This window comes from Capricornis sumatraensis, chromosome 13 (genome assembly GCF_032405125.1).
Source record: "Capricornis sumatraensis isolate serow.1 chromosome 13, serow.2, whole genome shotgun sequence".
NCBI classification, from domain to species: domain Eukaryota; kingdom Metazoa; phylum Chordata; class Mammalia; order Artiodactyla; family Bovidae; genus Capricornis; species Capricornis sumatraensis.
The window spans coordinates 37579866-37606441 of NC_091081.1; the positions used below are offsets into that span (position 1 = coordinate 37579866).

A 26576-nucleotide genomic window follows, 5' to 3' on the forward strand; every position below is an offset into this window, starting at 1 on the left:
ATTCCCACACTGTCCTTTACTGATCTAACTTTTCCTCATCCCTCAAGACAGGCCAGGAATCATCTTGGGAAGTCTTATCCCACTGCTCTTCTAAGCAGAGTTGGAGTCTCCCATTCATTTTTATCAGAGATAGAGAAGATATACTTAACAACCTAGGCACTGTGGGGGTTCTAGCCAATACGATTGACATGCAAGTCAATAAGAACAGATGCCAGCTGTAAACAACCAGTACCAGTGTGTCCTGAAAAAATATTAGCTGTGACTGAAGCGTGTACTACAATCAGGTGGAGAACATGTGCACACTATCCTAATATACTGTTCAATAATTCACTGTTTCCATATCTCCTCTGGTAATTCATCACATCACATGGACATGAAGCAATCATACTCACCCTGGAATCTTATGTTTCTTGGTGCAAAGAAAGCCCCAATAAATATTTTTGGAATTAACAAAAACTTATATGGAAGAAATTACCTCAAAATTTCATTAAATAAATCACATCCTATTCCTTCACAGCTTTAATTACTGAGAGTTCATGGACAATGAATTTACTTCACTCATCCTGTTGTAACACCTCTGCTGCCCTTTTGAACAAATCACGGAATAGAGAGTTTGCTTATCAAACCCTCAGCATGGTGGATACGGTCATCCTTCCTTCCATGTTGGGATTCTCTGTTCAACAGGGCTGGTTGGCAACATACTCATTGTATTCACTATAATAAGGAAAGGGCTTTTTTTTCTTTTCCATAATTAACTTTGTTCTATACTTCCTAAATGAATCCTTTCTCCCTTGTAGAATTTTTCCTAATGAAATCAGATTTTGGAAATATTTGTTTAATATACTTAAAGAGGATCTATAAATATTTTCATCATGTAAATATCTTCATCAAGTAAATGCTGAGTCACAGATTTCAAAATGAAAAAACCTAGGCCAATGCTGACTGCTGAGTCAGTCCATTTTTAGAGCAGCAATTCTTACTCTTAGCCACATATTAGAACCATGATGGAGCTTATAAAAATCCTAATACACAGTTTCTCCCCCAAACAAATTAACTCTGAATCTCAGGCAACAGAGCCCAGGCAAGGATTGAAACTATTTCAAGGCAACTGTTTTATTTTCTGGCAATGAGTTGTTCTCAGCCCTTAAAAAGAATACATTTTTAAAAAATAAATAAATAAATAAATAAAAAGAATACATTTGAATTAGTTCTAGTGAGGTGGATGAAACTGGAGCCGATTATACAGAATGAAGTAAGCCAGAAAGAAAAACACCAATACAGTACACTAACGCATATATATGGAATTTAGAAAGATGGTAACGATAACCCTGTTATGCGAGACAGCAAAAGAGACACAGATGTATAGAACAGTCTTTTGGACTCTGTGGGAGAGGGAGAGGGTGGGATGATTTGGGAGAATGGCATTGAAACATGTATATCATATAAGAAATGAATCGCCAGTCCAGGTTTGATGCAAGATACAGGATGCTTGGGGCTGGTGCACTGGGATGACCCAGAGGGATGGTACGGGGAGGGAGGAGGGAGGGGGGTTCAGGATGGGGAACATGTGTATGCCTGTGGCGGATTCATGTTGATGTATGGCAAAACCAATACAATATTGTAAAGTAATCAGCCTCCAATTAAAATAAATGAATTTAAATTAAAAAAAAAAAAAGTTATCCTAAGAGGCTGATCTGGTTTGGCTGGTAAAAGAGACTCTTCTTGCACTCATTTAGGCAAGAGAGAGACTCTACCCCAATCACCCAAACATTCAGGCAGTCAAGCGTGGTTGGCTGTTCCCTATAATACAGACCACCCCAGTGTGGGCCAAGCTGAGAGGCATCTGCTCCCTATCACCTCCTGCCTTTCTGTCACAATACCCACCTAATTCAGCTAATTTCCTGCTTCCTCTCAAACCTACAGCATAAGGTTTAACTTGGAGCATGAAGAACAAGTTACAGTTGGCCCCCGGTATCCATGGGCTCAGTATCTGCAGGTCCCACACCTGCAGATTCAAGCAATTTCAAAAATATCTTGAAAAAATTTCCAGAAAGTTCAAAAAAAGCAAAACTTGAATTGACCATGCTCTGGTAGCTATTTCCACAGCATTTACATTGTACTTAATACTGTTTACATAGTATTTTCATAGCATTAGGTACTATAAGTAATCTAGAGATGATTCAATGTATTAGGGAGAATATGTGTTGGTTATAAAGAACATGGCACCATTTTATGTAAGTGACTTGAGCATCTTCGGATGTTGGTATGGGGGGTGGGGGCAATGGCTGTCCTAGAAATGATCCCTTGTGGATATAGAGGGACGATTGTACTTGTTCTCTACCAGCTTCAGAAAATGGATTAACAGTTTGTATACACATGCCGCATTATTGGAGAAGGCAACGGCACCCCATTCCAGTACTCTTGCCTGGAAAATCCCATGGATGGAGGAGCCTGGTAGGCTGCAGTCCATGGCGTCGCAAAGAGTCGGACACAACTGAGCGACTTCACTTTCACTTTTCACTTTCACTTTTCACTTTCATGCACTGGAGGAGGAAATGGCAACCCACTCCAGTGTTCTTGCCTGGAGAATCCCAGGGACGGGGGGAGCCTGGTGGGCTGCCATCTATGGGGTCGCACAGAGTCAGACAGGACTGAAGTGACTTAGCAGCAGCAGCCGGATTATTACATGATTATCTTTGCTCTACTGATTATTTTCACATTTAAGTTTTACTTGTTTTAATACATACAAGATGTTAAAACTTTTTTGTCCTGGTCTATGATCATGCTTATAGCCACCATTTTAAAAGATTTTTGTTCTCAGTTCAGTTCAGTCACTCAGTCATGTCCAACTTTTTGTGACCCCAAGCACTGCAGCACGCCAGGCCTCCCTGTCCATCACCAACTCCCGGAGTTTACTCAAGATCATGTCCATTGAGTCGGTGATGGCATCCAACCATCTCATCCTCTCGTCCCCTTCTCCTCCTGCCTTCAATCTTTTTGTCCTTATTTATATACTATAAAGCAATTTTAGGGCTTCCCTTGTGCCTCGGGGGTAAAGAATCCGCCTGCCAGTGAAGGAGACATGGGTTCCAACCCTGGTTTGGGAAGATCACACATGCTGTGGAGCAACTCAGCCCACGTGTCACAACTATGGAGCCTGTGCTCTAGAGCCCGGGAACCGCAAACACTGAGCCCATGTCCTGCGACTACTGAAGTCCACACATCCTGGAGCTGTGCTCCACAGCAAGAGAAGGCACCACAATGAGAAGCCAGTGCACCACAACAAAACGTAGGCCCACTTGCAGACCCAGCACAGCCAAAGTTAAATAAAATTATTTTTTTAAAAAACCATCTTCTAGATTTCTAAAGAAAACATTTTTTCAGCATTATAATAACACATGACTACAACAAAATTTTGTGTGGTACGTTACACTACAAAGCACATTATAAACTCATTTACTCCCCCCAAACAGCAGTATTATTATTATTATACTCATTTGAAGAAAAAGGCTCAGGAGACAAAATAACCTATCCAGCATCACACAGCTGTAAAGTAACAGTCCTGGCACTTGAATTCAGATCCATGATTCCAAATTCCAGGCTATTGACCCCACATTAATGACATCAAACTGGAGAAGGAGATGGCAACCCCACTCCAGTATTCTTGCCTGAAGAATTCCGTGAACAAAGAAGTCTGGAGAGTTACAGTCTATAGGATCGCAAAGAGTCAGACACAACTGAAGGGACATAGTACGCAGGAAGTGCACATGAAACAAATCATCAAAACTATCGTTAAAACTAGAAAGATGGTGAATTTCCCATGTGCATGGAAGAATCCTCACAGGACCAACTGAAAACAAGAGCAGCCCTCAGGAGAGTAATATGAATGACACTATGCCTAAGAAAGCCCATCACTAGTCACTTTCCCCATTCGGCTTATCAGCCAGGCCACTTGCAAATTTTTATTGTCATTATCTCTGTAGTTAAAAATTGCATATCAATGGTATTTTTATACCATCCATAATTGAAGGTTTATTTGGTATACTGGAATTCTACTTCTAATAAATTCAGGTATCCTTTATTGTGTCCTGTAAAACCATTTGTGAATATGAAGCATTTAAAATTATTAAGTTCTGGAAGCAGTTCAACTCAATATGTATTACTAAATACCTGCTGCATGCCCAGCACTTTTATAAGTGTTATGTAAATACCAAAGAAATATGGCAGCATCTGTCTCTAAAAGTTCACGATTTAGTGGAGGAGATAAGATTCAAATACATGAACCCGTTTGAAAAATAATACAAGGTATTAAAAACAATCAAATAGGAGGGGGAAAGGTAGTTCAAATAATAAGTTCCAGGAAGGGAGATGAAAGTAATCAAATAGTCTCAGAAAACGTTAAGGAGGCAATAGCATGGAGTAGAAAGTTAACAGTCAGAGGACTTTCCTGATGGTACAGTGGATAAGAATCTGCCTGCCAATGCAGGGGACATGGGTTTGATCCCTGGTCCAGGAAGATCCCACCTGCCTCAGGGCAACTAAGCCCATGTACCACAACTACTGAACCACACTCTAGAGCCTACAAGCTGCAACCACCAAGCTGGTGCACCACAACTACTGAAGCTCAGGAGCCCCAGAGCCCACGCTCTGCAACAAGAGTAGCCAGTTTGAGTGGCCTGAGCACCACAATGAACAGTAGCCCCAACTCCCTGTGACTGGAGAAAATCTGGGCAAAGCAACAAAGACCCAGCACAGCCAAAAATAAGTAAATAAATAAAATTTTTAAAATGAAAGAAAGTTAATAGAGACCTAGGGTTGGGGGTGCAGTTTCCAGCTCACTCTGTTTGCCTGTTGCACCTGATCACTTCTCCTTCCATCTTTCCTCATGCCCCTCAGAACTTCTGCCATCCTGTCCTAAAGATCTCCTGGTAGCTCAGCTGATAAAGAATCCACCTGCAATGAGGGAGACCCCAGTTCGATTCCTGGGTTGGGATGATCCACTGGAAAAGGGATAAGATACCCACTCCAGTATTCTTAGGCTTCCCTAGCTGCTCTGCTGGTAAAGAATCCACCTGCAATGTGGGAGACCTAGGTTCAATCCCTGGGTTTGGGAAGATCCCTTGGAGAAGAGAAAGGCTACCCACTCCACTATTCTGGCCTGGAGAATTCTATGGACTGAATAGTCCATGGGTATCACAAAGTCAGACATAACTGAGCACCTTTCAGTCACTCCTAAGGATACAAATCCTGTGCCTCATGCCTCTGGAGCCTTGGTCCCACCGTTGAGAAGCCAAATTCTTATAAGGTGTTAGTCCTCCAGAAATGGTTGCATTTTTACAGATAACTTTTATTTGCAAAGACTCGAGTGAAATTCAGGCCCCATGACAAGCAACTGAAGAAACATTTGGAGCCAGAGAAATTTCTTAGTCACTCTCAAATCATACCAATAGACAATGGACCTGATTCCATCCACCCACATGGAGACCAACCTGGCAAAAAGAAGAAATTTGGAACGTGAACTCTTCTTAAAGTCAATATTGAGCTGTAACTCCTAGAAACAGATTCTTGGTAAGTAAACTGCCATTAAACTGAAAAAAATAAAAGAAGGAAAGAAGGAAAACCTGAGCTGTCATCCTTACAAACTATCTGCAATGATTGTGAAAAATCTATTACTTCTTCATATCATCACCATTTTATAGATAACATGTCAGAAGATATATATTAATAGAGCTTTTAAGATAAATCTTTTACTTGTTCAAAAATCATTTGAAGGCAGCTTAGTTTTTATTTTTATTGCTAAATTGTTAATATTTTTCTTTGTAAACTTTTCTCCAAAAATTTATTAATCAGTCCAAAGTCATTTGAAAGTAAATTAGTTTTAATATTTTTGGCTTAAAATTTAACAGTTTTTGTTAATTAATCTCCAAAATTTTTAAGGCAATTTGCATTAATGTTTTTAATCCTGCTTTGCCATGATGTTTTACTTGTTACCTTCTTAACAGAAGATAGCTCAATTAAGACTACACTAAATATTATCAGTACTACACTAAAAATAAGGAGAAATGGATACACTTAAAGAAGATTTAGGACTTTCTCAATTATGATAAATATTGTATCAGAAGAGAATGAACAGAATAGTCAGATCATTAGTGACACTAGGAAGCAAGAAAAAACCTAACTTCTGACTTTGCCGATGGAAGACTACAAACATGTATGAAAATAATAGATTTAAAGAAGATGGAGCTTCTGGAATAAGATATCTAATGTGGCTTTCTTAAAAACTAATTGATTTGTGCTTTAGGAGTGTAACTATTAAGTAATAAGGCCAGATCGCTATTGGTCTGTCATATTTTAAATTCATAGCAGGTCAAAAGGGAGCCAGATTTAAAAATGTAGGAGGAAAATTGGGCCAATTATAACATGAGACTTTCTCCTTTTATTCTTGGGAGAGGGACTTATGAACTTGGCCCCATTACTCAACAATTCTCCATAGCTACAGTGGGTCCTGGGGAACTACTTCGATAAAGGAGCAGCCATTTTTCTCCACGGTCCTCCTCCCCCCCCCCACCCTCAGTGTCCTGAACACATCCTTCTCCTGTCTGCCGACAGACTGTTACCCAGTGGGCAGAGACGCTCTCAAGCATGCTCTGTCTCCCTATGAATAAAATGTTCCCATTCTGTCATCCCCTGCCCTCAACTGGCTGTCAAGTCAACTAATTTACACTTAATCATGAATTACTGAAACATCTTACTTTTTAACCACCTCCCCCCAGTGATGTCTACATTTACACAGAGGTTACAAGAAGGATAGTGAGTGTTCCTGAAGGAATACTAATGTCCCAGTGATGGAATTCCAGTTGCTAAGACAAAGATGGGAAATGCTTAAAAGAAGCCTCCTCTTTTTTCCCACTCAGCTGAAATAATAACTAAAGCCCCCTCTAACCCAGCCCTCTACTGCTCTCCGAGTATCAGCCATATGTAAGCTGCTGTTGGGGTTGACTCCCACCAGGCTGCACACGTAATGATATGTTTAGATGCTATGAACCTCACAGCCACATCTGTTTAAATAAACTGGAAAGATGGCTGGAGACCCTCGCTGCTATGGTCCAATGCATCAAGACAACTCTGGAACTTAAAGGGGTTGAATGTCTTCCCCAAGGACACAATAAATGGCACAGAAATGAAACTAGAATTTCCAATTAGGTTCTCTTTATGCAGAGTTAGCAAATATGTCACTCTGCTCTAAACTCTCCCATCCTTGGCAGTCATCTCTAATCACACAGCTCTGCCCTTTCCTAGGGCCTATATGATGACTCAAAGTTCTTTTTCAGCTCAGTTCTTTATGAAATCACTGCTAATCCATTGGAGTTGGCGCATGCTGACCTCAAAACAAATGGACTGCCATTTATTTCTCCAGCAAACATGGAGTTTTTGCTGGAGAGTTTTGCTGGAGTTTTTGCTCGGGCTCACCAAAGTATAGTAACTTGGAATCTGCAGCTATGGCAAGCCATGGGCAAGACCCATCCAACAAGGGAAGCATAGTCTCTCATTAGCTAAGCTTTTGCCAGGCAAGAAGAGGAAGTCTTTCTTCTCTTCAAGCTCTGCTATTGCAGAGCGTGAGAGCATCCCCTTCTGGCTCCCTGACTCCATTTTAATTGAGGTTTCAGTTTATTAATTTTTACACTCACAGGAGGAATTTAATTCAATGAGAGTTAAATGCCAAACAGGGACTGGTGAGGATACTCAAAAATAAACAAAATTAGAAAGCTACCCCAAGGCCACCACCCCATTCCTGGCCCTAGGCTGGATGGAAGCGGAAAAAAGTGGCTTAACAAATCCTGGAAATGTGGGCTGCCTCCTGGGGGCTGCAACCACAGTGGGATCTGGGCCCAAGGAACAGAGTCTGCAAGGGAGGAGGTGGAGCCATGGGAGGGAGGCAGCCACTGCCACAGGTGCCAACAGCACAAAGCAGAAGGAAATACTCTGCCTATCCTCTCTTCTCACCCTCCAGTTTCCCTCCAACAGTGCTTCCTATTGGCCAAATAAACCAAATGCCAGTTAGCAAGGAGACCTAAAAATAAAGGGCAGAATAAGCTGATCAGCAAAGCATCATCCTACATGTGTGATGTTACATGATTTTCTGGTTTTATTTAACTTATTGCATATATGTGCTCAGATAATGAACTCCTTATTGCCAAATTCAGACTTAAATTGAAGAAAGGAGGGAAAACCACTAGACCATCCAGGTACGACCTAAATCAAATCCCTTATGCTTGTACAGTGGAAGTGAGAATAGATTCAAGGGATTAGATCTGATAGAGAGAGTGCCTGAAGAACTATGGACGGAAGTTCATGACACTGTACAAGAGGCACTGATCAAGACCATTTCCAAGAAAAAGAAATGCAAAAAGGCAGAATGGTTGTCTGAGAAGGCCTTACAAATAGCTGTGAAAAGAAGAGAAATGAAACGCAAAGGAGAAAAGGAAAGATTTACCGATTTGAATGCAGAGTTTCAAAGAATAGCGAGGAGAGATAAGAAAGCCTTCCTCAGTGACCAATGCAAAGAAATAGAGGAAAACAATAGAATGGGAAAGACTAAAGATCTCTTCAAGAAAATTAGAGATACCAAGGGGACATTTCATGCAAAGATGGGCTCAATAAAGGACAGAAACGGTGTGGACCTAATAGAGGCGGAAGAGATTAACAAGAGGTGGCAAGAATACACAGAAGAACTGTACAAAAAAGAGCTTCATGACCCAGATAACCACGATGGTGTGATCATTTACCTAGAGTCAGACATCCTGGAATGCGAAGTAAAGTGGGCCTTAAGAAGCATCACTACAAACAAAGCTAGTGGAAGGGATGGAATTCCAGTTGAGCTATTTCAAATCCTAAAAGATGATGCTGTGAAAGTGCTGCACTCAGTATGAGAGCAAATTTGGACAACTCAGCAGTGGCCACAGGACTGGAAAAGGTCAGTTTTCATTCCAATCCCAAAGAAAGGCAATGCCAAAGAATGCTCAAACTACCACACAATTGCACTCATCTCACAAGCTAGTAAAGTAATGCTCTAAATTCTCCAAGCCAGGCTTCAACAGTACGTGAACCATTAAATTCCAGATGTTCAAGTTTAGAAAAGGCAGAGAAGCCAGAGATCAAATTGCCAATATCCACTGAATCATCGAAAAAGCAAGAGAATTCCAGAAAAACATTGACTTCTGCTTTATTGACAGTGCCAAAGCCTTTGACTGTGTGGATCACAACAAACTGTGGAAAATTCTTCAAGGGATGAGAATACCAGACCACCTTGCCTCCTGAGAAATCCGTATGCAGGTCCAAAAGCAACAGTTAGAACTGGACATGGAACAATAGACTGGGTCCAAATCAGGAAAGGAGTACGTCAAGGCTGTATATTGTCACCCTGTTTATTTAATTTATATTCAGAGTACATAATGTGAAATGCCAGGCTGGATGAAACACAAGCTGGAATCGAGATTGCCGGAGAAATATCAATAACCTCAGATATGCAGATGACACCACCCTTATGGCAGAAAGCAAAGAGGAAGTAAAGAGCCTCTTGATGAAAGTGAAAGAGGAGAGTGAAAAAGTTGGCTTAAGACTCAACATTCAGAAAACGAAGATCATGGCATCTGGTCCCATCACTTCATGGCAAATAGATGGGGAAACAGTGGAAACAGTGACAGACTTTATTTTTGGGGGCTCCAAAATCACTGCAGATGGTGACTGTAGACATGAAATTAAAAGATACTTGTTCCTTCTAAGAAAAGTTATGACCAACCTAGACAGCATGTTAAAAAGCAGAGATATTACTTTGCCAACAAAGGTCCATCTTGTCAAAGCTATGGTTTTTCTAGTAGCCATGTATGGATGTGAGAGTTGGACTATAAAGAAAGCTGAGTGCCGGAGCACTGATTCTTTTGAACCTTGGTGTTGGAGAAGACTCTTGAGAGTCCCTTGGACAGCAAGGAGATCCAACCAGTATCAGTCCTGAATATTCATTCGAAGGACTGATGCTGAAGCTGGAACTCCAATACTTTGGCCACCTGATGTGAAGAACTAACTTATTTGAAAAGACCCTGATGCTGGGAAAGATTGAAGGCAGGAGAAGAAGGGGATGACAGAGGACGAGATGGTTGGATGGTATCACCAACTCAATGGACATGAGTTTGAGTAAACTCCAAGAGTTGGTGATCGACAGAGAAGCCTGGCATGCTGTAGTCCATGGGTTCACAAAGAGTCAGACATGTCTGAGCAACTGAACTGAACTGATATATGGTTATTCCTGGCTGCAAAAAGAAAACATGTCTTTAATAGAATTTCTCTTATACATTAAACATATAAAGAATAAGTCAAAAATCAATCATACAACTACTACCAAACAGATAATTACTATGATTACTCAGACATACTATTTCAGTGTACTTTTAAACTAATATTTAAATAAGTTTGGGGTCATAACTAGTTACATAGTTGATTTTTTACTCAGTAAGTATTTTCCCATTTGGGCTTCCCTGTGGCTCAGATAGTAAAGAATCTGCCTGCAGTGCAGGATACCCAGATTAGATCTCTAGGTTGGGAAGATCTGTGGAGGAGGGAATGGCAATCCACTCCAATATTCCTGCCTGGGAAGTTCCAAGGACAGCGGAGCCTAGCGGGCTACAGTCCATTGGGTGGCAAACAGTCAGACATGTCTGAACAACTAACATTTTCATTTTCATTTTCCTATTTGATTAAATATTCTTCCAAAGTATGATTTGTAACAACTATATCATGACTGCAGTCATGAAATTAAAAGACACATGCTAGAAATGCTATGATAAACCTAGACAGTGTATTAAAAAGCAGAGATATTACTTTGCCAACAAAGGTCCATATTGTCAAAGCTATGGTTTTTCCGGTAATCATGTATGGATGTGAGAGCTGGACAATAAAGAAGGCTGAGCGCCAAAGAATTGATTCTTTCAAATTGTGATACTGGAGAAGACTCTTGAGAGTCCCTTGGACAGCAAGGAGATCAAACCAGTCAATCTTAAAGGAAATCAACCCTGAATATTCATTGGAAGAACTGATGCTGAAGCTGAAGCTCCAATCCTTTGGCCAACTGATGTGAAGAACCGACTCACTGGAAATGACCCTGATGCTGGAAAAAATTAAAGGCAGGAGAAGAGGGTGACAGAGGATGAGATGGTTGGATGGCATCCTTGACTCAATGGACATGAGTTTGAGCAAACTCTGGGAGACAGTGAAGGACAGGGAAGCCTGGAGTGCTGCAGTCCATGGGGTGGCAAGAGTCAGGCATGACTGAGCGACTGAACAACAACAATATCATTTATTGCGTGGTATTGTGGTATACCTTTATTTATCATCATATTTAGACACAGTCATATTAACCATATGGAAAACGTGTTAGCTGAAATGATCATTGGTTTACATCTTTTTATTTTAAATGTTTGGTTCATAAGAAACAAAAATCTAATGAAGTCTGGCAACAGGAAATCTGAAGATTAATTAGACCTATAAAGAGAATACAAGTTACATACTTGGAAAATTTACCGTTCCTATTTAATTACTTTTAGTTTGTATGTTATTACTTTCAGTAAAAAACAAAACGCAATAATAGAATGTTATACTTGTTGCCCTAGTATCTATGACCAGATAAATACATCACTTGCTTCAGAATTCTCTTTTGCTATAGACAGTGTCATCTAGAATCACTTCAATTCTTTTGAATTGCCAGGTAATGACCTGCACCATCCTCAACAAGGGAATTACCATAATTCCTAAACAGTCAATGTTGGGCACCTGCCTGAAGGAGAGCAAGGGTAACAAGTCTAATTGCTGCAATTAGGACCTATGCAACCACTTATGGGTTATATCCCAATTCACATGGAAATAATATCTATTTAACAGACTAAGATTTATAGGACTTTATATTATCGTGTTTCTGCTGTTTTTTCCAGCTGACCTCTAGTGTCAGTTCCTCCCCACTGACCCTTCTCCTGGAGGAAGACCTGGGGAGGACAAAGAAGCAGAGACCGAGAGCAGCCACTTGGCAGCTCTTCTGGCTGACATGGTCTTTTCCTCAACACTCTTCGTCTTGACTTTCCTGATATGAGTCACTCAACAAGGCCCAGAGTCTGTTGCTGAGTAAGGATTTGAAGGCAGAAACTTCTTCACATGGTGTGTGGGGCCAGGGCCTGGGTAAAATATCCTGGCCCTGACTGATGCCTCACATGAGGCTTTGATGGCTTAGACATAAAGTTCACAGGCTGTAGAATTTGCAGTCCCTGAATAACGAAGATACCCACTAGCTCTCAAACAACAGAGCAATAGCCCCAGAACTAGTAATTGTGGTATAATCTTAAGGCTAATTCATCTGTGCTATTTAAATCTTTATATGTTCTCAGTACATATGCCACTTCTTCCAAGAAATATGCCTTGACCACCTCCAGAGGAGAGAGGAGAGACTATTTTTATGTGCTCCTTTTGCTTTTTCTAGCTTTCTTTCATAACATTGTAAAGTCATCATTTATTTACCTATGTCTAGGGATGGGGGAGCCCAGTGGGTTGCCCTCTATGGGGTTGCAGAGAGTCGGACACGACTGAAGTGACTTAGCAGCAGCAGCAGCAGATTATAAGCAACCCACTCCAGTGTTCTTGCCTGGAGAATCCCAGGGATGGGGGAGCCTGGTGGGCTGCCATCTATGGGGTTGCACAGAGTCAGACACGACTAAAGTGACTTAGCTGTAGCAGACTATACGCTTCTTGATATTAGGGTTTATAGGTTATTTAGCTTTGCAGCCCAAAGCACAATATTATGCCTGACATATAACTGGTGTTCAATAAAATATTTGTTGAATTAATGAATAATATCTCCCAGATAAAGATGATACATGTTTATTACTGAATGTCCCAACTCTGATGATAGGGATCAAGTGAATTTTACATTAAAATTTCTGCTCTCAGAAAATTCTTTTGCTTTCATTTCCCCAAACAGGACAGAGGAGATCTCTCTCAGTGCCCTCCACCAGTTCAGTCATTTCATATGTCTTCTCTACACTGTCTGCATTTCAAGATCTTAATTAATAGGCTTTTCTTTGAGTTAGATTTTATTGGAATATTTTTAAGTCATGGTTGACATTTTTTTAACAATGGCTTCAGTTAAGATTTGAACTTAACAGCTTCAGTGGAGGGGAAAAAAATGCACAGTGGAAACATGTACTTCTCATGTTTAGTTGTATTTGATGCTAGGGATAGGTAAAGACAGCCTATTGCATGAGTGAGTTTAGAGTTGGTATAATTTGATGCTGTGTAGAAATTACTTCAAAACTTAGTGGCTTACTATGGAGAACAGTATGGAGACTCCTTAAAAAACTAGGAATAAAACTACCATATGACAACAGTCCCACTATGGGGCATATACCCTGAAGAAACCATAACTGAAAAAGACACATGTACTCCAATGTTCACTGCAGCACTGTTTACAATAACTAAGACATGGAAGCAATCTAGATGTCCATTGACAGATTAACGAATAAAGAGGTTGTGGTGTGTGTGTGTGTGGAGATATATATATATACACACATATATATACACAATGGAATATCTCAGCCATAAAAAAGGAATACATTTGAGTCAGTTCTAAAGAGCTGGATGAACTTAGAGTGTATTATACAGAGTGAAGTAAATCAGAAAGAGAAAGACAAATATTGTATATGGAATTTAGGAAGATGGTACTGATGAACCGATCTTCGAGGCAGCAGTGGAGACCGTAGACACAGAGAATGGACTAATGGATACAGCGGGGAAAGAAGAGGGTGGGAAGAACTGAGAGAGTAGCACTGAAACATATGTATTACCATGTGTAAAATTATTAGGCTGGTGCAAAAATAATTTCAATTTTGCATTGTTGAACTTTGCCATTTGATACTGGAATGCATTCTTAAATAAACATGGTTATATTAAAAAAAAAAACTTAGTGGCTTAAAACAATCAACATTGTTATCTCACACAGTTTTGAGGGTCAAGAACAACCTAGCTGGTTGACTCTGGCTCAGGGTCCCTCTTGCTGTTGCAGTCGAGCTGTGCATCTTTAGATGACTATCCACAGGCTTGGCTGCAACTGGAGCATCCATTCCCAGGTAGCTAGCTCCCTTACAGATCTGGCAAGCTGGTGCTGGTTGGTGGCAGGAGGCCTCAGTTCCTTTCCACGTGGACCTCTTTATAGTGATACTTGAATTATCTCACAAGATGGCAGCTGGCTTCCCCCAGAGAAAGCAATCCAAGAGACAGCAAGGAGACTACCCCTCCATGCCTTTATGTCCAAATTTCGAATGTCATACTGTCCATTCCACCATATCCTATTCACTAAAAGTGAGTTATTAAGTTCAACCCACACTCAAAGGGAGGGAATTAGGCCATGCCGTCCTGAAAGCAATATCAAAGAATTTGATTTGTAGACATATTTTTAAACCACGGCAGGCAGTTATCAAACAAATAGTTTAAAACATTTGAGTATACACAAGACAAGGCATTCATATGTGCATATGTGGCAGTTTCCTTTTAACTTTTAAACTTAAGTTTAGCAGTTGAAAATCTGTTAACAGATGGCGTAAACTGAAGGTATGCCCTCTCAATGTCAATCCTCAGCTTTCCCTCCATATCTTTTGGGTCCAGGAAATAAACGATTCATGACATTTTTATCTGCAGCCTGGCTGTGGCTGGTCTGGTCCACATCACTGGAATGCCATTTCTTATTCACCAGTGGGCCCAAGGAGGACAGTGGGTGTTTGGGGGGCCTCTCTGCAGGACCATCACATCCCTGGATACCTGCAACCAGTTTGCCTGTATTGCCATCATGACTGTCATGAGTGTGGACAGGTAAGTGAAGAGATTCTGAAATATCTCAACCTAATTTAGAGGTTCCTGTACTTCCCTGAGCTCATCCCAATTTCAGCAACATCAGTGCTGGTTTGTAATAGCAAAGCTCCTCTCCATTCATTTGTTTCACTGTAGGACAAATCAGTTAATATTTTCCAACTTTCACAGAGGTCCATTTTTTAATGGAAAACTTAAAACACTGAACATTTCCTCTTCCCCAATCATTCTTTCCAACTCAGTTTTATTTACAATTGACTGCAAGAAAAAAGCCCACAAACTCATGACATACCAGAAACCAGAATGAATTCACTCCCCCAACCCCTGCCCATCATTATTGCAAGAAGGAAGCCAAAGTCCTGAGAAGTAAAAGAAAGGGCTAAACACACAGAGTCAGTGGCAGAGCTGAGAATTGAGGTGGCTCTCCTCATTCCCTGTTCAGGGTTCTTTTTGGTAAGTTTCACATCTCAATACCCTTGTTATCACCTAGCACCTTTAGAGAATACATGAACAAGAGGGCTCCTTTACCGCTATGAAGAGAAGTCAGAGTTACAAGAAGACCATCCTTTGCACTCACTGTTAGGCTCAATTAATGCAAATGCTGCCATTTTACATCATCAGACATATCCCGGAACATTGATTGAAGGCAAAAGGAGAAGGGAACAACAGAGGATGAGATGATTAGATTGTATCACCAGCTCAATGGATATGAATTTGAGCAAAGTTGGGGAGATAGTGAAGGAGAGGGAAGCCTGGACTGCTGCAGTCCATGGGGTTGCCAAGAGTTGGACCCGACTTAGCAACTGAACAACAATCCCAGAACATGTCATAGCCATGTTTACCAAGCTCGTAAGCTAATGTTACTCAAGGAGATGATGGTGATGGTGAGATGTTTATGGAGCCAGTGAATGGTGAAGACCAGTTCAGAACCAGGCTGTCCAACTCTAGAGATGGCAGGTAGCTGGCAACTACCTCACCCTCTGGCTTCTTTTAGGGAGTATGTGAGCTAGGATATTAGGATGTTCCCTGTGGCATCTAGATAGTATGGACTTTCACACCAGGTCTTAGCAGCATGCCCCAAACAGAAACAAATCCTGAAGACAACAGTAAAAAGCACAACAGTAATATGCCCACTCAGAGAAAAACCCATGTAAAATCTCCATTCACCTTCTTTCCACCCCAGTCCCAACCCAGCACACTTAGTCCCTCTTGCTCTGCTCTACTTTTTATTTCTCTCTTGCTTTAAACATATTACAGACTTTAATTTCTTTGGTATACAGAGATAAGTGTGTGTTGTTTATTATCTAACTTCCCCCATGCATCGAATGTGAATTACACAAAAGCAGGGTCTTTGATCACCAGTACATTCCGAGTGTCTGTGTAACAGTGCCTGGCATATGGGCACTCAAACGCTATTATGAATGAATGAATGCTAGTCTTAAATTCCTCTGAGTCCATGGAGGACTCTTTCTTGAGCTCTGCTTCTTTTACCCTTCCAACAGGGCCTTTTAGGGTTGGGAAGTGATGAGCAGTTCATCAGACGGCTGAACAAAGGAATAGCAGTGTTCATATAAATCAAATTTGCTGGATCATTATTATTCAAGCATGAATAATGATGGTAATGTTTAATGTATTTTTTTAAATCCTGCTGCTTTTCTACAAAAGAATTCTCAGAATATGTAGAGTATATTTCTCAACTTATAATTAACATCACATTTTTTAATCTACATGCTAGGTAGGTATATCTGGTTAGTTCAGCTGATGCCACCAAAGCTCACAGTGTGTGGAATAAAGCCTGGTAAGTTTAAGGTTCCAACACCGGGGCCAGGGCCCTGTGCTGGGCAGGAACCGCTGCAGATAAGCAGCTTAAAATACGAGCCTCACTGTTGTAATCCCATTCTTGGGAGAACGAAAAGCTTCTCCATGCCACGTACGTGCCATGAAGGAAGAAGAGTACTGGCTTTTTCTCTTAAGAGGGGGAAGCCAAACCTCTTCTGCAAACCTCTCACTGCAAATAAAGTGAAAGCACATTGTCTGCCTTAGAACAGACCACAGAATCTTCACAGGGTTTTTCTTAGTGTGTATATGTGTGTGTGTGTGTATCTTACACAATTGAATAGCATGTATTTTTTTTTAACCTTACGGCCACAAAATGCTAAAATTTTACTTTCAAATAAAGACACTCAGGCCTTTATCTTTCTCCCAGAGGATCATATAGCCAGAGGGAGACAAATGAAGATTTTGTAACACTGAACTTTTTCCCCAGCCTCTGGAATTTCTTGTAGTTCTAACTCTACTAAATTCATAAAAATTCAAGAAAATGTGTGATTTTGTAAAACAGAAATGAAGTTTTCTCTGTAATTCCAAAGCTAAATGTCAGTGCATCAGTATGTGATATTATTTATACATTTATTTTAATTTTCAGCTTGTTCAGTCCCTAAGTCCATGTCCAACTCTTTGTGACCCTATGGAATGCAGCATGCCAGGCTTGCCTGTCCTTAACCATCTCCTGGAGTTTGCTTAAACTCATATCCATTGAGTCAGTGATGCTATGCAACCATCTTGTCCTCTCTCCTCTTCTCCTCCTGCCCTCAATTTTTCCCAAGCGTCAGTGTCTTTTCCAATGAGTCAGCTCTTTGCATCAGGTGGCCAAAGTGTTGGAGCTTCAGCTTCAGTCATCAGTGCTTCCAATGGATATTCACAGCTGACTTCCTTTAGGATTGACTGGTTTGATCTCCAATTTAGTAGACCATAAATATGAAGTGTTTCCCCAAACTCTTTCATTTTCCTTTCTCTGATTAGTTAATAATTGCAAGTATGTGAAATATTTTAATAGTGGGTTCCTATCTTGAAAGCCATATGAAAAAAATTTTAGACACCCAAAATATTAAAAATATTTGCCTCCAGGTGAAAGCTACCTAGACTTTTGTTAGTGGTTACTTTTTAAATTAAATTTTCTGGAACAACAACCAAGTCAGTAAATAGAAGCCAAAATTCCCTATTCATTCATTTAACAAATATTTCTTGAGCGTGGACCATATGCCAGGAACCATGTAAGACACATGAGATACAGCAGCATTAAACTAATAGCCAAGGCTCCTGCCTTCATGGTGCTTCCATTCTGGAGGTGTAGGCAGACATTCTGTGAAAAGTCACATGGGTAAATGTGTATTATTATTTCCGCACAATGATACATCCTAGGAAGGAAAAGTAGAGTCCCCTAATATCCAAATTTATAGTCGTGGGCCCTCGTATAGAGTGAACCCAGGGGAAGCTTCTCCAAGAGGGAGATCTAATGGGGATCAGAGGAAAGGGGGAACTAGAGGCAGGTCCCGCCAGATGGGCTGAATAGCAGGTACCTGGTACTGAAAGACACAGAACTTGAGGGAAGGTCAGAGACAAGCACAAACTTCAGCCTGAGTGACAGGAAGGCCAGGTGGGAAAAGACCTCAAGGGTCATGCTGAGAATTCTGAATTTTATCTGAAAGGCAAAGAAAAGTCACTGAAGGGTTTTCAGCTGGGAAGGTCATCAGAGACGATTCCCTAGCCCATTGATGCCACGACTCCACTGTCTTTAATCCCAGACAGAAAGATGGCGGGGCTGCTGCACAATCACTGCCTATTCCCTTCTTCAGCAGGGAGGGAAGAGGACTTCGTCTCGTTAGCGACGGGTGACTGGTAACGCAGGTGCAGTGTAGGGAAGGGGGGTGACTGAGGCACCCGGGGCCACAAGCCTGTCCCTGCATGCCAAGGGCTCCCTTAACTGAGTGCAAAATTGAAAAGCGAGGAGACAGAGACTTTTCCATTTTCATAAATCTTCATTAAGTAGCTCTACAAAATCTTGGAGAAAATTAATGGACCATAGACCACATTTCACATTTATTGTACGTCCACTAATCCTGCTTTCCTACAGCCCCCAGCCCCCTCAAAACTGTGCTTTCTCAAATCCCCTCCTTTGGATCTGAGCTCTCTTTTTCATGCTTTAGCTTGTCTCTGAAAAATTATTCTTGGATTTGCCGGAGGACCAAACATGCTTGTTCTATCAGGATTTTCAAGTCTAATTAATGATTATCTTTTTTTCTGGATCAAAATGGGGGAAAAAAAGAAAAATAGAACTCTTTCCCCATGAAATCAGTCCATTTCCGCACCCCCATCAGCCTCAAGCCTCAGTTCTCTGAGGAATTTGCATTGTCTGTACTAGTCATGTTTGATTATTCTGTTAATTCTGTGACCTGAACCTCTAAGAGCCTTTGGCCCTGACTCTAACGACATCTAAGCAGGATGTCTGTCCTGGGTGCCCGAACCTCATGCTGCTGGGGATCCTCCCACCAGCCTCCTTCCTGTCCTATATCCGTATACCATCCTGGGAAGTAGACCACTCCCATCTGGAGGGAATCTCCCTACCCTCGTTCAGAGACAGTTTTCCAGAGCCTCTTGCAACAAGGGAAGCACCTTTGTAAAGAAAAGGGTTGTGGGACTTCCCTGGTGGTCCCAGTGGCTGAGACTCCGTGCTCCCAACACAGGGGGCCAGGGTTCGATCCCTAGTCAGGGAACTAGACCCCACATGCTGCAAATGAGGATTTTGGATGCTGTAACTAAAGATCTTGCATGCCACATCCCATGTTCCACAACTAAGACCACAACTAAAACCCAGTACAGCCAAATAAGTAAATAAACATGAAAGGGTCAGCAAACCTAAAAAAGTTTGCATAGCAATGTACCATTTTCAGGGTCTTTATGGAAGTGACTGCTGTGTATCAGTGAGTGGTTTATTCAGACTTACAGGGTCAAGAATTGTTTTCTCTACAAGTACTGGCCAGCTCTTTAAAAATATAACTTTCTTTCACCCTGATAGAGGTGTGCTTCAGGGAGGATCATAATACTAATAATTTACTCTTGTCATGAACCTTTCATCCTTAGAGCTCAGTGCTTTTATTGATTGTTCCCAAACCCTTCTCCACTGGCTTTGCAGGTACTTGGCTCTTGTCCAGCCATTTCAACTGACAAGCTAGAGAACCAGGTACAAGACAATCTGCATCAATCTGGGCCTCTGGGTAGCTTCCTTCATTCTGGTGTTGCCTGTCTGGGTCTACTCGAAGGTCATCAAATTTAAAGACAGCGCTGAGAGTTGTGCTTTTGATTTAACATCCCCTCATGATGTACTCTGGTAGGCTGTTAAAACTTAAGAAAAATAGAGTTGAATTAAGTTGTGAAGTGCTTCATCCTCCTTGTGAACATGTGAGCAGCCACACATGTTCCTTGGGGAGCGTCCTTGGGGAGCCTCTCCGGGCCAGTGTCTCCACTTAAGTTCCCTGCTTCCCACCATTAAGTCGATGATAGTTTGATTTTTAAGGATAGGGTAACCTTTAGAAAACGGAGAAAGCAGTGGTACCCCACTCCAGTACTCTTGCCTGGGAAATCCCATGGAAGGAGGAGCCTGGAAGGCTGCAGTCCATGGGGTCGCTGAGCGTCTGACACGACTAGGCGACTTCACTTTCACTTTTCACTTTCATGCATTGGAGAAGGAAATGACAACCCACTCCAGCGTTCTTGCCTGGAGAATCCCAGGGACGGGGGAGCCTGGTGGGCTGCCGTCTACGGGGTCACACTGAGTCGGACACAACTGAATCGACTTAGCAGCAGCAGCAGCACCAACCTTTAGAAAAAAATTTTGCACTTAATCATGTAACCTCAACAGGTGCAACTATATTTAAATATGCATTTTAAAGATCCATGGAAGCCAGTTTCAGTGGGAAAATAGCAATCAAGGGACAGGTGGACATCACAAAAGCGTCTAGAGTTCTGAGACTCAATCCTTGTCAACATGCAGCTGGAGTTTGGTTGGGTCCCTGGAAAAGATCTATCTGAGTGCTAATTCCCAGCACTTGTGGATATGATCTTACATAGAAATGGGGTCTTTGCAGATATGATCAATTTGAGATGACGTTTTACTGGATTAGGGTGGGCCCTAAATACAATGACTGAGGCCTGATAAGGAGAGGAAGATTTACAGAGACACACAGAGAGCAAGCAGGTGAAGACAGAGGCAGGGACTGGAGTGATGTGTCTGCAAGCCAGGAACACCAGGCATGACCATAAAACTCCAGGGAGGCTGGGAGATCACATGCTCAAAACCTCAAAAAGGAACAGCTCTGCCATCACCTTGATTTAAGACTTCCAGCTTCTAGAACTGAGAAACAAATTTCTGTCCTTTTAAGCCATCCAGTGTGTGGTAATTTGTTACAGGCAGTTCTAGGAAACCAATACAGCAACCAACACAGGCACATCTTATGTGTTGATTTTTTATTGATTCATGTATTTATTTTTGGCTGTGCTGGGTCTTTGTTGCTGCACACGGGCTTTCTTTAGTTGCAGAGAGTGGGGGCTACTCTCTAGGTACAGTGCGCAGGCTTCTCACTGTGGTGGCTTCTCATTGAGGACCATGAGCTCTAGATGCACAGGGCTCAGTAGTTGAGGCTAGCAGCCTTAGTTGCTTCAAAGTATGTGGGATTTCCCTGCACCAGGGATCGAACCCAGGTCAAAATTTTTCTAGCTGAAACTTTCAACAGAGCATTTGGAATCCCTAACTGAAATGTTTCGATCTCCTGCTAAGGGCCAGGTATTGTGCTGGTGCTTTTTACATACATTATGGCAAGTCAGCCTGGCAGATTCCTTTTTCCCATACCGCCACTTGTCAAATAGAGAAGTCATTTCTGCATCACACAGACACAGCCTGAGAGGGATGGAGCCAGAGGCCTGACAAGGCCAAGAAACCAGCAGCAAGAAATTTCCAGAGGAATGCAACAGTAAAATTAATACCATGATTATTTATTTGCTATTTCTCACACCAGCACTGGCTCCACTCACAGACAGAAACCATCAGCCCATCTCAAGGTAAAGTGATGTTTAATTATGGTGGGCTGATAGATTAACCTGCGCCCCACCTGTCTAAAAGGAGGGCAGGACCTGAAGCTCACCATACGACTACAAGACTTCGGCCTATGTCAAATAAACAAAGACTATTTTGCACCTACAGCTGTTTCTGCTCCTTAATGTTAGTTATAGTAAGGGATATTCTGAGGTTTCAGACTCTATTGTTTCTCTCAGAATTAAGTCCTCAAGATGAACAAAAGGCTGGGACTAGTGTGCTGTGTTCAGAAGCCCTGTGGTCCCAGAGCTCTTTCTCTGCCACCCTGTCCACACCCACCCAATCCGGGTTGCCTTCTTCCAGAGCTTCGCTGGTAGCTCAGCTGGTAAAGAATCTGCCTGCAATGCAGGATTCAATTCCTGGGTCGGGAAGATCCCCTGGAGAAGGGATAGGTTATCCACTCCCAGTGTTCTTGGGCTTCCCTGGCGGCTCAGACGGTAAAGAATCTGCCTGTAATGTGGGAGACCTGAGTTTGATCCCTGGGTCGGGAAGATCCCCTGGAGGAGGGCATGGCAACCCACTCCATTATTCTTGCCTGTATGGACAGAGGAGCCCGGAGGGCTACAGTCCATGCGGTCACAAAGAGTTGGACATGACTGAGCAACCAAGCACAGCAGACAGCACAGGACACCAGAGTTCTGCCAGCAAAGACACCTGGTGTCTATGCAGAAACGGAGTGGTGCACGCAAGAGCGCCCCCTGGTGAAGAATAGGGAAGCAATAGCGGATTTGACAACAGGTCCTCCTGGGGCTTCCCTGGTGGCTCAGAAGATAAAGAATCTGCAGGAGACCTGGGTTCACTCCTTGGGTAGAGAAGATTCACCTGGAGAAGGGAATGGCAGCCCACTCCAGTAATCTTGACTGGAGAATCCCGTGGACAGAGGAGCCTGGCAGGCTACAGTGCATGCTGTCACAAGAGGAAGAAAGACTGAGCACGTAAGCATGCACACCCACCTCCTGAGTGCCCATGGAGAGGCCATCTGGAGCCTCAGTTACCACTGGGTTCAAATCTCACCTCTGCCACTTACCATGTGAGTCACCTTAGGCAAGCCACCTAATTGACTCAGCTAGTAACTTGTGCCTTAGTTTCCTCTTCTGCAACATGAAGATGGTACTGGCATTGTATTCATGGGGATGCACAGATTCAGTGGGTTAAAATAAGTAAAACACCCAGAACAGCGCCTGCTACAGAACAAATGCCACTTATGGCCTCTTGTTGTTTATAACACTAAATATAATAACAATAAGCACGCTCACTAGTTCTGTACTCAGTAGCGTTGGCTGCTGAGAAGGGCTGGTGAGGGAAGAGTCGTTGTCTGTGAATAATGAAAAGCATAACTTCACACCTCTGGATGTGAAAGGACCCAGAGATCCTTAACTTTTGCTCCAAGCACTGTTATTCTGGGCCCCGAAAAATCAGAGAATCATAAACCATGAGAGTCAGTTCTAGCATTGTGACTGTAACAGTCATGTCATGTCCTCTCTCTCATTTTATAGGTATACTCTGTATTTGATGATAACAAGTTTCTTTTTCCCTTGGCCCTTGATTTTGATGTTCTATATTTTAATTTTATGCTATACTTGGGACATATATCAACAGAATAAGGATGCCAGATGGTAAGTGTATGCCTTATTTGTTAAAAGAACAATTCAGAAATCTAAGATATCTACAAAAGAAACTTAAGCAACAGTCACTTGAAACATGCCAAGCTCAGACATATGGGCATTAATGTCTATATAAGGCATTTTCAGAAAATAAGTCATGTTCTAAAGCAGAAAATAAGTCATATTCTGAAGACTTATTTCATGAAAATAAGTCATGTTCTGAGATTTGAGGATCTCTCAGTGATAAATATTGAAATTAATGATGCAATGGTTTCATAAAAATGTATGTTTGTCATCAGCACTGTTATTTAAATGTTTTATTTTGTATATTTTACAGACTTGTGTACATATGTAAAGATCCTAGATATTGTGTATAATTTATAGCCTTTTCACTTTTGTGACGTTTTTAGTGTAGAGAAGCAGGATTTCATTAATATTTGAATACTTAGAATAAAGTCAATTAGGACTAAACAAAGCCAAAAACTTACCTAAAGATAATAAACTTAGGAAGGATCTTGAATTATTTGTTGTTGTCTGCCATTTAGTAACTAAGTTGTGTCTGGCTCTTTTGTGACCCCATGGACTATAGCCCACCAGGCTCCTTCTGTCCATGAAATTTTCCAGGCAAGAATACTGGAGTAGGTTGCCATTTCCTTCTCCAGATCTTCACAACCCAGGCATCAAACCCACATCTCCTGCATTGGCAGGTGGATTCTTTACCACTGAACCACTGGGGAAGTCCACCTTTAAATAAACTTATCTCTAAAGCTACATGAATAAATCTGAATTATTTTCCACTGAAATTGTATATAACAAGTTGTTCAAATGAGTCAGTGATTGTATGTTAGGCTAAAGATCATTATTAAAATTTGTCTTTAGAATATATCATTGTATTTCTTTTGAAAAGACAAGTTGCTGAGTTTCCCCATACACGATACATAACATGGTGAAGATTTTTTTAAAAAAAGAATATGTGAACAATTTTACCACCATTAGTCAAAATTTGTGGCAGAACCTGGAACCAGAGGTTTAGGTGGTCTATTGGCCCATGACAGTTTTATTGACTTCTTTAAATTCTTTGGATATATTATATTATTTTATAAGTAGACTATTTAGAATGGGAACAGGAAGCAGCCACAGTTACAGGAAAAAAAAATAGTTTCTAAATGTATCATGGGGAGCTAAGTTGGTGAAAAGGTTGAAATGGAAGCATATGGAATACTATAACATTGACAGCTGGAGAGGATACTCAAACTCTTTTAAAACAGTTCTCCAAATCAGATCACTTTGCTCCTAACACTTTTCTCAGAAATGTGAAGAGCATCTTATGAAACAAAGTTCATACTGTCCAGTTATCCTTCAGATGCAATAAGTTAGAGGAATAATGGTGCCTACTCTGATGAGCTGCAGAAGAATCACTATCTTAGAATGACTTTCAGCTACCATGCTTTTATTTTATAATATTCTCCAGGCTTATTCATCTGTTTCAGTTATGTCCCAGAGAAATCTCTATGAAATGTCTAAATATGACAGAACAGGACAAAATTAGGAAATTTTAAGTATTTTTAAATTTTAGAATAAATTTAAATTTACAGAAAAGTTGCAAAAATAGTACAGAGAGTTCCCATATATTCCTCACCCAGTTTCCCCTTTAACATCTTACCATGATGCATTTGTCAAAACAAAGAAAATGGCATTGGTATGTTGCTGCTGCTGCTAAATCGCTTCAGTCGTGTCCGATTCTGTGCAACCCCATAGATGGCAGCCCACCAGGCTCCCCCGTCCCTGGGATTCTCCAGGCAAGAACACTGGAGTGGGTTGCCATTTCCTTCTCCAATGCATGAAAGTGAAAAGTGAAAGTGAAGTTGCTCAGTCGTATCCGACTCAGCGACCCCATAGACTGCAGCCTACCAGGCTCCTCCATCCATGGGATTTCCCAGGCAAGAGTACTGGAGTGGGGTGCCATTGCCTTCTCCCTTGGTATGTTACTATTAACTAAACTCTACTCTATATTGAACTGCACCAGTTTTACCATTAAAGTCCTCTTTCTGCTCCAAGACTCAATCCAGGAGATCACACTGCATTTAGCTGTCTCCTCTGGTCTTCCCTTGTTTTTCATAACCTTGATTATCTTAAGTAAGCACTTGAGTAGGTATCCTGCAGAATGTCCCCCAATCTGGGTTTGACTGATAGTGTATCACGATTAGACTTTAGTTATGTATTTTAGGAGAAGTCTCCTCACAACATGTCAGGGGGTATGTGATAACTACACGACAGCTCTATTGATGTTAATCTTGATCACCTGGTAAGGTAGTATTTGCCAGGCTTCTCTGATACAAAGTTAGTATTTATCTCTTCCTCTATTCTATTATTTGAAAATGAGTCATTAAGTATAGTCTACCCTCAAAGGGAAAAAGAAGGAGGGTGAGAATTAACCTTGGACTCCTGGAAAGGGGAATATCTATATACATTATTTGGAATTTTTCTGTAAAGAAGATTTGTCTCTTCTCCCACATATTATTCAATTATTTATATCAATGTAGATTCATACATCTTTATTTGATACTCTGGATTATAATTAAGTCCTATGTTATTTATTTTGTTTCTCAAAATTCTCCAGCTTTGGAAAATCAGGGAAATTTCTAATGGGAAGAAAAAGGGTATTTTTATAGCACTCTGAATAAGTAGGAAGAAAAACGAGCTTTGCATTTCACTGCAGAGCTGTTATGGACTGTCCAACGAGTTCTGGGAAATCATTGCCCATAATTTCTATGGTTATGTTCTGTCTTTCCAAACTTTTCCTCTACAGCTACAATCCCAGTGTTCCAAGGCAGAGAGTGATGAAGCTGACCATGATGGTGCTGGCGGCGATCTTTATCCTGAGTGCTGCCCCCTATCACGTGATGCAACTGGTGAACTTACAGGTGGAGCAGCCCTCACTGGCTTTCTATCTGAGATATCACCTCTCCATTTGTCTCAGCTATGCCAGCAGTAGCATCAACCCTTTTCTTTACATCCTGCTGAGTGGAAATTTCCAGAAATGCCTGTCTCAGTTGCAAAGGAGAGTGACTGAGAGGGAAATCAACAATATGGAAAACATCTTGAAACAGAGTTTTGAGGAGAGTACGTGGATCATAAAAGTCTAG

The 26576-nt window shown here is 41.4% G+C and overlaps 1 protein-coding gene across 1 annotated transcript; it reads left to right on the forward strand.

Annotated features, from left to right (window-relative positions):
* Nucleotides 1-543: 543 nt before the first annotated feature.
* Nucleotides 544-26576, forward strand: MCHR2 (melanin concentrating hormone receptor 2). Its single transcript, XM_068984943.1, is given in 6 exon segments — nucleotides 544-661; nucleotides 664-730; nucleotides 14698-14901; nucleotides 19871-20065; nucleotides 23323-23442; nucleotides 26240-26576. Coding segments are annotated over 6 exon segments (1041 nt in total).